This window comes from Entelurus aequoreus, linkage group LG18 (assembly GCF_033978785.1).
Source record: "Entelurus aequoreus isolate RoL-2023_Sb linkage group LG18, RoL_Eaeq_v1.1, whole genome shotgun sequence".
NCBI classification, from domain to species: Eukaryota; Metazoa; Chordata; class Actinopteri; order Syngnathiformes; family Syngnathidae; genus Entelurus; species Entelurus aequoreus.
This window is the reverse complement of record NC_084748.1, coordinates 40438228-40451586: the sequence shown is the minus strand read 5'-3', so window position 1 is coordinate 40451586 and position 13359 is coordinate 40438228. Positions and strand designations below refer to the sequence as shown.

Sequence of the window (13359 nt, the reverse complement as noted above, 5' to 3'; positions counted from 1 at the left end):
GATCATTTCGCGATATTGCCATATTTTTGCTGAAAGGATTTAGTAAAAAACATCGACGATAAAGTTCGCAACTTTTGGTCGCTGATAAAAAAGCCTTGCCTGTACCGGACGTAGCGTGACGTCACAGGTTGTGGAGCGCCTCACATCTGCACATTGTTTACAATCATGGCCACCAGCAGCGAGAGCGATTCGGACCGAGAAAGCGACGATTACCCCATTAACTTGAGCGAGGATGAAAGATTCGTGGATGAGGAAAGTGAGAGTGAAGGATTAGAGGGCAGTAGAAGCGATTCAGATAGGGAAGATGCTGTGAGAGGCGGGTGGGACCTGACATTCAGCTGGGGATGACTAAAACAGTAAATAAACACAAGACATATATATACTCTATTAGCCACAACACAACCAGGCTTATTTTTAATATGCCACAAATTAATCCGCATAACAATCACCTCCCCCCTCCCGTCCATATAACCCACCAATACAAATCAAACACCCGCACAACACACTCAATCCCACAGCCCAAGTACCGTTCACCTCCGTAATGTTCATACAGCACATATATTTCCCCAAAGTTACGTACGTGACATGCACATAGCGGCACGCACGTACGGGCAAGCGATCAAATGTTTGGAAGCCAAAGCTGCATACTCACGGTAGCGCGTATCCAACTCAAAGTCCTTCTGGTTGTGTTGCTGCAGCTGGCCGCTAATACACCAGCTTTCTTCTTTGCTGTCTTCATTGTTCATTAAACAAATTGCAAAAGATTCACCAACACAGATGTCCAGAATACTGTGGAATTTTGCGATGAAAACAGACGTCTTAATAGCTGGCCACAATGCTGTCCCAATATGTCCGCTACAATCCGTGACGTCACACGCAAACGTCATCATACCGAGACGTTTTCAGCAGAATATTTTGCGGGAAATTTAAAATTGCACTTTACTAATCTAATCCGGCCGTATTGGCATGTGTTGCAACGTTAAGATTTCATCATTGATATATAAACTATCAGACTGCGTGGTCGGTAGTAGTGGCTTTCAGTAGGCCTTTAATTCTAGCCTGATTTAGCCATTCCTTTACCACTTTGGACGTGCGTTTGGGGTTATTGTCCTGTTGGAACACCCAACTGCTGTCTGAGGGATGTCTTCTCTTGGTTTCTTCTGTCTTGTGCATTGAATGTTTTACTTTGAAAAGTAACTCCTCTCGTGTCAGATCACTTGCCCTTCCTTTTGTGTCATCAGTCTGACGTCATCCCTGACCCCTGATTGTTTCCACCTGTTTCCCATTACCCTCATGTGTTTTATAAGCCCACGCCTCCCCTTGTTCTGTGCCAGATTGTCTTGTGTATTCGTGCCTCTCTAGCCCCCATGTCCATGCCTTGCCTCGTCTTGTGTTTATATTCCTTGATCATGAATTCCTTCGTTGCTATTTTAAGTTTTCCTTTTTTCCTCCTCAGCAGAGTGATTTTTTTGTTATTTAGTTTATTCAGCCGAAGTGGTGAGTTATCGGTTTTTTCTTTCATTCTTTCCTCAAATTTTTGAGTGACATTTTTTGTTAAACTTTATTAGATTAGATAAGTGTAGAATTTTTCACAGCCATTGTTTCTTCCTCCTGCTGGAGCGTTTTTGTGTTAATACATTTTATAGCATATACGGCGCCAATATAGTTCGTCTTTGTTTTTGTGTTTTCCTCCTTTTGGAGTGATTTTCGGTTGTTCCTATTTTTTGGAACTTTTTTCGCCGACTGGTTTTTTGTTAATATAGATATTGTATTACCTTGACTCTGGAAGTGAAAGGAAGCTGTCAAAATAAAAGCCTGTCGAAATGTTCCCTACTCTGCATCTGAGCCCTATCCTTTTTACCAAGCCTGACAACTGCGCCCAAGACCCAACCTCCGGGTGATGATTTTAGGTTGTCCTGAAGAATTTGGAGGTAATCCTCCTTTTTCATTGTCCCATTTACTCTCTGTAAAGCACCAGTTCCATTGGCAGCAAAACAGGCCCAGAGCATAATACTACCACCACCATGCTTGAAGGTAGGGATTGTGTTCCTGGGATTAAAAGCCTCACCTTTTCTCTCCCAAACATATTGCTGGGTATTGTGGGCCAAACAGCTCAATTTTTGTTTCATCAGACATCACATGGACAAAGATAAAACCTTCTGGAGGAAAGTTCTGTTTGGGTCTTGGGCGCAGTTGGGTGTTCCGACAGGACAATGACACCAAACACACGTCAAAAGTGGTAAAGGAATGGCTAAATCAGGCTAGAATGAAGGTTTTAGAAAGGCCTTCCCAAAGTCCTGACTTAAACGTGTGGACAATGCTGAAGAAACAAGTCCATGTCAGAAAACCAACAAGTTTAGCTGAACTGCACCAATTTTGTCAAGAGGAGTGGTCAAAAATTCAACCAGAAGCTTGTGGATGGCTACCAAAAGCGCCGTATTGCAGTGAAACTTGCCAAGGGACATGTAACCAAATATTAACATTGCTGTATGTATACTTTTGACCCAGCAGATTTCAGTAGGCCCATAATAAATTCATAAAAGAACCAAACTTCATGAATGTTTTTTGTGACCAACAAGTATGTGCTCCAATCACTCTATCACAAAAAAATAAGAGTTGTAGAAATAATTGGAAACTCAAGACTGCCATGACATTATGTTCTTTACAAGTGTATGTAAACTTTTGACCACTACTCTTATTGTGAAGGACAGTGGCGAAAAGAAGAAATTGATGATATCCATTTTGGTAGACAAACAAATCATCAAAAACTTGACTGAGCAGTTCATGCGTAGCACTGCTCGTCTGCACCATACTGGAGCAGAATTAGTAAATAACATCTGCCAAGGACGTTAAAATATCTAAACGCCGGACATTTTTCCATGAAAATATGAAGAACCTGCTGATCATGTGTCCAAGGTCCAAGCTGTACCTTTTAAAACAGTTATTGTTGTTGTTAAAGGCCTACTAAAATGAAATGTTCTTATTTAAACGGGGATAGCAGGTCCATTCTATGTGTCATACTTGATCATTTCGCGATATTGCCATATTTTTGCTGAAAGGATTTAGTAGAGAACATCGACGATAAAGTTCGCAACTTTTGGTCGCTGATAAAAAAGCCTTGCCTGTACCGGAAGTAGCGTGACATCACAGGTTGAAGGGCTCCTCACATCTGCACATTGTTTACACCAGCAGCGAGAGCGATCCGGACCGAGAAAGCGACGATTACTCCATTAATTTGAGCGAGGATGAAAGATTTGTGGATGAGGAAAGTGAGAGTGAAGGATTAGAGTGCAGTGCAGGACACATCTTTTTTCGCTCTGACCGTAACTTAGGTACAAGGGCTCATTGGAATCCACACTCTCTCCTTTTTCTATTGTGGATCACGGATTTGTATATCCTCTTGAAAATGAAAGTCGAGAACGCGAAATGGACATTCACAGTGACTTTTATCTCCACGACAATACATCGGCGAAGCACTTTAGCTACGGAGCTAACGTGATAGCATTGTGCTTAAATGCAGATAGAAACAAAATAAATAAGCCCCTGACTGGAAGGATAGACAGAAGATCAACAATACTACTATCAGGAGACACCGAACCAAACTCTGGACCTGTAACCACACGGTTAATGCTGTCCAGCCTGGCGAAACCTAGGAAATGCTGTTGCTAACGAAGCCATTGAAGCTAACTTAGGTACAGGACCTCGACAGAGCTATGCTAAAAACATTAGCTCTCCACCTACGCCAGCCCTCATCTGCTCATTAACACCCGTGCTCACCTGCGTTCCAGCGATCGACGGCGCGACGAAGGACTTCACCCGATCATCCGTGCGGTCGGCGACTAGCGTCGGATAGCGCGTCTGCTATCCAACTCAAAGTCCTCCTGGTTGTGTTGCTGTAGCTATCCGCTAATACACCGATCCCACCAACAGCTTTCTTCTTTGCAGTCTCCATTGTTAATTGAACAAATTGCAAAAGATTCCCCAACACAGATGTCCAGAATACTGTGGAATTATGCGGTGAAAACAGACGACTTAATGTCTGCTTCAACGTCATCATACCGAGACGTTTTCAGCCGGATATTTCCCGGGAAATTTAAAATTGCACTTTATAAGTTAACCCGGCCGTATTGGCATGTGTTGCAATGTTAAGATTTCATCATTGATATATAAACTATCAGACTGTGTGGTCGGTAGTAGTGGGTTTCAGTAGGCCTTTAAAGTACATTGTATTGTATTGCTTTTCCTCCCTTCCTTATCCAAAAGTATTGTTTTCTTTTTAAGGATACATGTTAAAATTGTGCTGTTTTGAGGGGGGCCAAACACCAATTAATTTTAAAAAGGTTGCTTTGCAATGCAGGTTTTTCAAGGTACAAGCTGCGTCAAAGAACCGATTAAACTAAACTAAGTCCAGTGTTCCACCGTGTAGTCCCATGGTTTGGTATGAACTAGCTAGGGATGTCAAGGTCAAATACATCAGAGGGCAGAAAAAACAAATTTGCTACAAGCCTAGGGCCGGACTGATTCAATGTTTATTAAAACATATTGATTCAATGTTTATTAAAACATATTAAAATGATTGCACATAACCTACTGAACCAAGACCTAACACAGTGTACTGTATTTTATTTAATGATTGAATGAATAATCCAACAAGCTCTTGTTAAAATAATTGTATTTAAGTTATCTCAAAACTTTTTGTTGCCATGAGTTCCCGGCGAGAAGACAAAAGCTATCTTCGATCCTACCAAGAAGAAGGCTTGTAAAACTCCACTGTGTAGGATGGGACGCATCATCAAGGTGTTCTGTTTCTTTCATGTATTGTAATCAACAGAAATATATTGTCTTGACCCAAGAACTAGAGGAAGCAGGGCCTGACTCCCCTCAAGACAACCTCTTCTTTGAACTCTTTTACGACCTCTTCTTAGAACTGTTTTACGACCTTTTCTGTGAACTGTTTACGACCTTTTCTTTGAACTGTTTTAATCAAAGGAGATGGCTGTTTACGACCCCTGTCCCTTAGAAATAGCTGTTGCCATGTAATCAGGGAAAGTTCAAATAAAAGAGAAGGGGTAAAATCTTTCGCCAGAGCGTGATGGAGACTGCACAAGAGTACAGCCCAGACGCGCTCTCCTCAATTGAGCCAAATTTAATTATGTCTCTGTTTAATTCCTTGCTTCTTGTCTCGTTTAATAGATGTCATCAGTGTTTGCTCCGTCACTAATTTCAAGTGAAGACATTTTTCAACAGGCTCACAGACAAAAACAAACTTCCTTCAAAGAAAAATCACATGCCCTGTTCATTAAATGAATAAAGCAATATTTTCTTATGGCTCTGTCAGCTATTTCAAGGGAAACCATTTTCAACAGGCAAACAGCAAACAAGTACATGTCATTCAAAAATAAAATATGTTCCTTAATATCAAGATGAATGCATAAATGACAGCCTTCTTCCAAAACACTATATATAATGTGAGATATAACAAGATAATGCATACCTTTATCATTTGTTTTCAAAACGGTTATTAAAAAGTGGAACCCCAAACATTTACAATGGGACCCCATTTTTATGACTTGATGGGGTCCCTGGGACCCCATTTTGAAAATTCCTAGCGCCAACACTGATGGAGTATTGCTGTGGCCTGCTGGCCGGTTCTAATACTAATCAAATATCATCCCGGGGCCATAGATAATTTATAATGCATCTGGCCCTTGGACCAGATCCGTCCCGCAGGCCTTGACTTTGACACATAAGAACTAGCAGGTCCGTGGACTCAAAAGTTTCGATTTCATTGGTCTTGGAGCTTGTTTGTTTTCTTATTTATATCCTATTTGGTTGAAAAAATTGCTTCTAACCTACATTATTACTATAAGCATCACTTCTTCTTAGCCAAACCAGTCTTGAACATATCTTTGAAAGGTTTTCCTTCCAAACATATTTAGTCCATTTCGATTGCAAGGATCCTTACCATTCTCTGTTTCTGTGTGCCAATGTGCTTGCCTTGCAGAGACACAAGCCTAATGACAATATTCCATGTTCTGTTCCCGCATTGGTGTTTGCAAAAGGGTCAAGGCTTGCCAGACAAAAGACGAGGCTTAGTTAGGGAATGTAAATGTTTCCCTCGACACGCAATAATGGTACTATTGATTGGACTAAGGCTTATTTACCCAAGTCCACCTTAGAATGCTGTGTCCCTTGAATGCTAATCAGGAGATTGCTACGAATGGCTGTTTTGCAAAACATAATCCTATTAGACTCTCAACAAAACTTGGAAATCAAAGAAAGGGTTTACATATGTTAGTTTGGAATGTGCCGATTGGCCACAAATCAGTATCGACTTATTTTCTTGAAAAAGCACAAGATCGCCAGGATTGCCGATTCAGGATATTTAACACCAATCCCCTCTGGCTGATATTCAGTACGTGTCCATGCGCTAAATTAGCCTGATTTCTCAAATAGTTTGGCTCTAAAGCATCCTACAACCCATGGAAACATCTAATCCGATCTTTTTCGGTTATTGAAAAATTGGACTTACACACCTGGATTATGCGATTGAAAACCAGATTTCTCAAGTGGGTGTGTGCCGCCAGAGGGGACCCTTTGTATCGCGCATCCGCCCGTATCAACGTGCGGGATATGACCCGGAACACCATACAATCAAAACATAAACAACTATTTTAATGACGAGGAGACTTCACAAATTAAAAGAACTAGCGATGTCCGATAATGGCTTTTTTGCCGATATCCGATATTCCAATATTGTCCAACTCTTGATTACCGATTCCGATATCAACCGATACCGATATATACAGTCGTGGGATTAACACATTATTATGCCTAATGTTGTTGTGATGCCCCGCTGGATGCATTAAACAATGTAACAAGGTTTTCCAAAATAAATCAACTCAAGTTATGGAAAAAAATGCCAACATGGCACTGCCATATTTATTATTGAAGTCACAAAGTGCATTATTTTTTTTAACATGCCTCAAAACAGCCGCTTGGAATTTGGGACATGCTCTCCCTGAGAGAGCATGAGGAAGTTGAGGGGGGCGGGGTTGGGGGGCGGGGAGGGGTGTATATTGTAGCGTCCCGGAAGAGTTAGTGCCGCAAGGGGTTCTGGGTATTTGTTCTGTTGTGTTTATGTTGTGTTATGGTGCGGATGTTCTCCCGAAATGTGTTTGTCATTCTTGTTTGGTGTGGGTTCACAGTGTGGCACATATTTGTAACAGTGTTAAAGTTGTTTATAAGGTCACCCTCAGTGTGACCTGTATGGCTGTTGACCAAGTATATGTGTGGGAAAAGCCGTAGATATTATGTGATTGGGCCGACACGCCAAGGCAGGGCCTTTAAGGTTTTATTGGCACTCTGTACTTCTCCCTACGTCCGTGTACCACTCCGTACAGCGGCGTTTAAAAAAGTCATGAATTTTGCTTTTTGAAACCGATACTGATAATTTACGATATTACATTTTAAAGCATTTATCGGACGATAATATCGGCAGTCCGATATTACCGGACATCTCTAAAAAGAACCCAACGTTTTGAAGTGTATCAATGGTAGAAAAAAAGAAACAGAGATTTATCCAAGAAGGTAGCTAAAGAAATGAAGAAATATGAAATATGAATGAGAGCAAAGCGAATGAAGCATGTATACTAAAGCGTACACAAACCTCTTCACTCTGCATTTGTGCACTCCAAACTGATTAGCAATAACTCTGTATTCCACACAACTGGCAAGATAGTCCAAAACAAAAGCAACCTTCGTATGGAACAGTATTGGCCGGGGTACGAATAGTATTTTCCTTCCATTAATCCACAGAGCCTTATGAATAAACTCCAAAACATTCAAACGTTTTGTTTTCATTATCTGTGGTCATGAAAAGAGTTATGGTTGAAAACAACAAAAGAAGCAATCACATTCCTTAATATAAACATCCCAATGACACTGCAAACTTGTATTCTTGGTGATCTGCATCAATTTAGTAACTTGTCATCAAAGAGTAAAAATGCATTTCTTTCAATATGCATAATAACAAAAAGGGTATGTAGGAGTCGCTTCCTAGCGGTTCCCCTGCCACACACGTCACAGGAGTCAGGCGTGTAGATTTGAACAAAGTTTTAATGTTCCTCAATAAGATCATCAATAATCTTTTCAGATATACAGGACTTTTCAGTCTCTCCAAGTCCTCTCAGTCCTTTCTCTTCCTGTCCTACTGTTAAAGACAACAGGTGATTAGACAACTCGTGCCACCTGGGAAATCTAAACACCTAGTCAGCTGTGTTTCGAAGCCAGCACTGACACGCCCCCGTCTGTCGGTGCGCTGTCCTCAGCACTTTGGACAGGGGCGGTGACCTCCACTCCCGCAGGCAGCGCTGGCCACGCCTCCCTCCACAGGGTAATATTAAAACAATGGATAGATGTTAAAAGTCCAACTCATACTGACTGGTACACACAAGCTATGGAGATGATATCAGTAGAAACAACTGCATTTAGTTTAGATAATATTAAGTAATATATTGGAACATGGGATCCATTATTTAAATTAGTTTTAACTATTAAATGAACCAAAAATATGACTTATTATATATTTTTCAAGCTTATAAGATGTGATGCAAGTGCAAGCCACTGTGACACTATTGTTCATTTTTATTGTTTTGTTTATAAATTGCTGTAATGATAATGTCAATGAGGTATTTCTAATAGCTGCTATGTTGGAATTGTTAATAATATTGATACTGTTGTTAATATTAATTTTTGTTTGACTGCTTTTGGATTTGTTTTGTGTCATGTTTGTGTGTCCTCTCAATTGCTCTGTTTGTTGCTATTCCGTGTCGGGTTTGGTTTTGGAATTGGAATTGCATTATTGTGGTATTGTCGTGTATTGTTTTGTTGGATTGATAAATAAAAAAAGAAATACAATTTAAAAAAAAGATCCGGGATTGTTGTGGCTTGTGCAGCCCTTTGAGACACTTTTGATTAAGGGCTGTATAAATAAACTTTGATTGATTGATGATTCTCCGTCTGAAAATGTTTTCGAAAATTTACTCTTTGCTTCGGGCCTGCACCTGCACCGAGAAGTACTTGGTAGTAGTGCCATGTTCGTAGCGAGATGTAGCATAATCCCATGATGCTGTCTGCTATTTAACATCAGCATAGCCATTAAAGACATAATATGTGTTATCGGTGCCGATATTACAGCGGACATCTGTTATGTATACAGGGGGAGTAGTGACGGCACAGAACCACAAGGGGGAAATATTGCTCTATGTATTTATTATATGTATATATAAACAATATAATAGAAGAAGGTCTGTGTCCAAGCGTACCATGAATTGATTAACGTGGACCCCGACTTAAACAAGTAGAAAAACTTATTCGGGTGTTATCATTTAGTGGTCAATCGTACGGAATATGTACTGTACTGTGCAATCTACTAATACAAGTTTCAATCAAAAAAGCAGTCGCTCCTTTAAGCTAATAATAATCGCATCTCTTACGGCAAACAAACTGCATTTCTTAGAATATCGTTATAAATATCATAAATATCATTAACCACTACCATCACATTACACACCGAGAGCAAGCCATGACACAGGGGAGGGAGGATCGATCCATTAATTGTTGGCATCGATAACAAACATAGACTAGTATATCAATTCTCACCAGAATTGAAAGTAAACAGGTTTTTAAAAAGAGAGTAATATTGTATCTGAGTTTTTAAATTAGTTTGCTCATTGATGATTTGTTTGTTTTTATATTGTGTAGTTATATTTATATGGTAATTATTATTCTGTGACTGTAAATTGTTTGCTTGTTTATTTATTGATGCTTTTATTTTTTTCTGTATTGTGTAGTTATAATTATATGCTTTTACTTGTAATTGTATTGAATTGTGGACCCCAGGAAGACTAGTGGGTTGTTGAGGCAACCAGCTAATGGGGATCCTTAATAAAAATCAAAATCAAATCAAAACTAGATTAGGTCTTTATTTAAAAAAAAAAAATGTCTATTGTTGTTTTTGTTGTTTAAAAAAACTCACAATAATCCTTGGACACAGGAGGACATTGAGGGCAAAAACCAAAGGATTTAAATTAATAGTAGATGGTCGTTATTGTTTTTGTTTTATTTGTCAGCTTCAAACACTGATGACATCTATTAAACAGACAAGAAGCAAGGAATCATGCAGAGACAGAGTTCAATTTGGCTCTAATGAGGAGAGACGTTTTTTTGGGCTGTACTCTAGTTACAGATCCAAACTACGCTCTAAAGTCCAGCCCACATGCTTCCTCTATTTATTTGGGAGGTCCCTGGTTACATCACTGAAGCTGCCGCTGAAAATAGGAGGTAATCTCAGCAGTCTGCGTCACGGCACTCGATGTTCCCTTGGCAGTCAGCAGGCCGATTCAGGGTCTGAAAACACTGATACGAGAAAGAAAAAAGTACAACTTCATCACAATTGATAATAACTATAGCAACGGCCCTTAAGCATAAGAGTTGTGTGATAATATATGCATAATTATTCTAATGCTTTTGAATTTGTTTTGCTCAAACAATTGCATATTACAAAAGAAAATAAGCAACTGGTTAAATATTGTGTTTGTTAAACTGTCAAAAGCACTCACCATGAATGAATAAAAAAATGTATAGTTAGTACATGTGATCGATAACGGTATTGGTATAGGCCGATCTCACTCATGAATGGAAAATGAGTGTACACAAGGTCGTGGACCCCCAAACTGATGAAGAGATGGAGCAGGGACCAACTACTTATGTATCCTGTATATAATTGTGTTTAAACTGGTTCTTAAGGTACCTTGTTCTTGTGCAATACTAAGATACTCAAATATTGCACATGTCAATTACCTCTACCAGGAGGTATGTGTAATTGCAGAGGTGTGTGTTTGTCAGTTTTGTAGTCAGTAAGTTAGCAACATGAATCAAAAAGTTATTGGCAAACTTAATTCAGAACTTTAGAAATGTAATTTATTCGATTTTGAGGGTAATCCCGATCATTCCTACTATGTTTCTGTCAGGTTCAAACACTGATGACATCTATTAAACAAGACAAGAGGCAAATAATTAAACAGAGACAGAATTCAATTTGGACTCAATATTGAGGAGAGCCGCCTTTACACTGTACCCTTGCACAGTATCTTAGCACGCTCTGCCAAAAGATTGCACACCTTCTTTTATTTTGGACCCTCCCCGACCACATGGCCACCTTTGTTTCCAAAGGACAACGGTCGCAAAAAATTCACAGAAAAGGTCGTAATAAATTCACAGGAAAGGTCAGTTCAAAAAGAGTTCGTAAAATACTTCAAAAAAAGGTCGTCTGGAAATTGGGCAGATCCTGTCATCTCTCCGCTCTGAAGTCCTTGGGCCAGAACAACATCCTTCTGTTGATTACCATACGTGAAAGAACACAGAAAACCCTTCATGTGGCTTTCCCCCTTACACGGTGGAGTTTTACGAGCCTTCTTCTTGGTAGGTTTCAAAGACAGCTTTTGTCTTCTTGCTAGGAACTCATTCCAACACAAAGTTTTTCGGGATAACTTACAAACAATTATTCTAACAGTTTCCTTACGTTTACATTACGAGGTTGAGCTGTTCTCCGTGTGTGTATGCTCGCGGCCCTGCCTCCACCCACAGAGACAAAGACAGTGGATGACTAGTAAGAAAGTTCACTCTGTGTATTTAATTCAGCAAAGTATGAATCCTCTTGCAGCACGTTTGGAAGTAACAGACGGACCAAACAAGCAGGCACGGATGACAATCTCATTTATCCTTTGATTTATTACCTGCCAGGAGGTCGTGTATTTGCAGGGGGGTTTGTCTGTCTGTCTGTCGGTTAGTCTGCAATATAGCTCAAAAAGTGAATGGATTTTGATTTAACCTTCAGGAAGTGTCATAAATGGGATAAGGAACAAGTGATTCGATTTTGGAGTTGTTCGGGATCACTGTTTGGATTCAGGATTTGTTTTATGATTCTTCACTATATGAGTCTGAGCTCTCCATTTCTACTTATTTTGTTTGTATTGTAAACCTGCAAGGTACATTGAGTAGTGTTTCCATGCCTCGTTTATAAACTACACTACAATGATATTGAGTTTTTAAAGACATTTAAATGTGTGGATGAATTGCAGGGGATTATAAAAGAAAAATATTCAGAAAATAAAACAATATTTCAATGACCCCCTGCTGTACTGCTGCGGACAATGTAGTGTCGCGGACCCCCTGTTGAAGACCTGTAATTAATAAAGCATTCTATTTTTGCAGGTGCCTACATCCGGACGAGCTTCTTATTATGTTTCTTACAGGAGAAACGTATTCATCCAAATCAAACTTCCAAAATATTCCCTGCCAAAGGTAGGTGCAAACTAATGTAACCGAGTAACTCTGCTTCAAGTTTTAATTCCACGGTTTTACGCAACCCAAAACCAGTGATGTTGGCACGTTGTGTAAATCGTAAATAAAAACAGAATACAATGATTTGCAAATCCTTTTCAACTTGTTTTCCATTGAATAGACTGCAAAGACACGATATTTAATGTTCGTTTTTTTGCAAATAATCATTACCTTAGAATTTAATGCAGCAACACATTGCAAAAAAGTTGGCACAGGAGCATTTTTACCACTGTGTTACATGGCCTTTCCTTTTAACAACACTTGTTTGGGAACTGATGAGACCAATTTTTGAAGCTTTTCAGGTGTAATTCTTTCCCATTCTTGCTTGATGTACAGCTTAAGTTGTTCAACAGTGCGGGGTCTCTTTTGTCGTATTTTACACTTCAAAATGTGCCACACATTTTCAATGGGAGGCAGGTCTGGACTACAGGCAGGCCAGTCTAGTACCCGCACTCTTTTACTACGAAGCCACACTGTTGTAACACGTGCAGAATGTGGCTTGGCATTGTCTTGCTGAAATAAGCAGGGGCGTCCATGAAAAAGATCTTGCTTTAAAGGCAACATATATTGCTCCAAAACCTGTATGTACGTTTCAGCATTAATGGTGCCTTCACATATGTGTAAGTTACCCATGCCTTGGGCACTAATACACCCCCATACCATCACAGATGCTGGCTTTTGAACTTTGCGCCTAGAACAGTCCGGATGGTTCTTTTCCTCTTTGGTCTGGAGGACACGACGTCCACACTTTCCTAAAACAATTTGAAATGTGCACTCGTCAGACCACAGAACACTTCTCCACTTTGCATCAGTCCATCTTGGATGAGCTCGGGCCCAGCGAAGCCGGCGGCGTTTCTGGGTGTTGTTGATAAATGGCTTTCGCTTTGCATAGTAGAGTTTTAACTTGCACTTACAGATGTAGCGACCAACTGTAGTTACTGACAGTGGTTTTCT

The 13359-nt window shown here is 39.9% G+C and overlaps 1 protein-coding gene across 4 annotated transcripts in view; it reads left to right on the top strand.

The window, feature by feature from the left end:
• The window catches only part of sorcs3a (sortilin related VPS10 domain containing receptor 3a), a 712571-nt gene that overhangs the window by 511097 nt on the left and 188115 nt on the right, over positions 1-13359 (top strand). For all 4 annotated transcript variants that reach the window (XM_062027155.1, XM_062027158.1, XM_062027156.1 and 1 more), the window contains exon 8: positions 12277-12366. In XM_062027155.1, coding sequence (XP_061883139.1) covers positions 12277-12366 — 90 coding nt within the window. The remainder of the gene's footprint in view (positions 1-12276; positions 12367-13359) is intronic.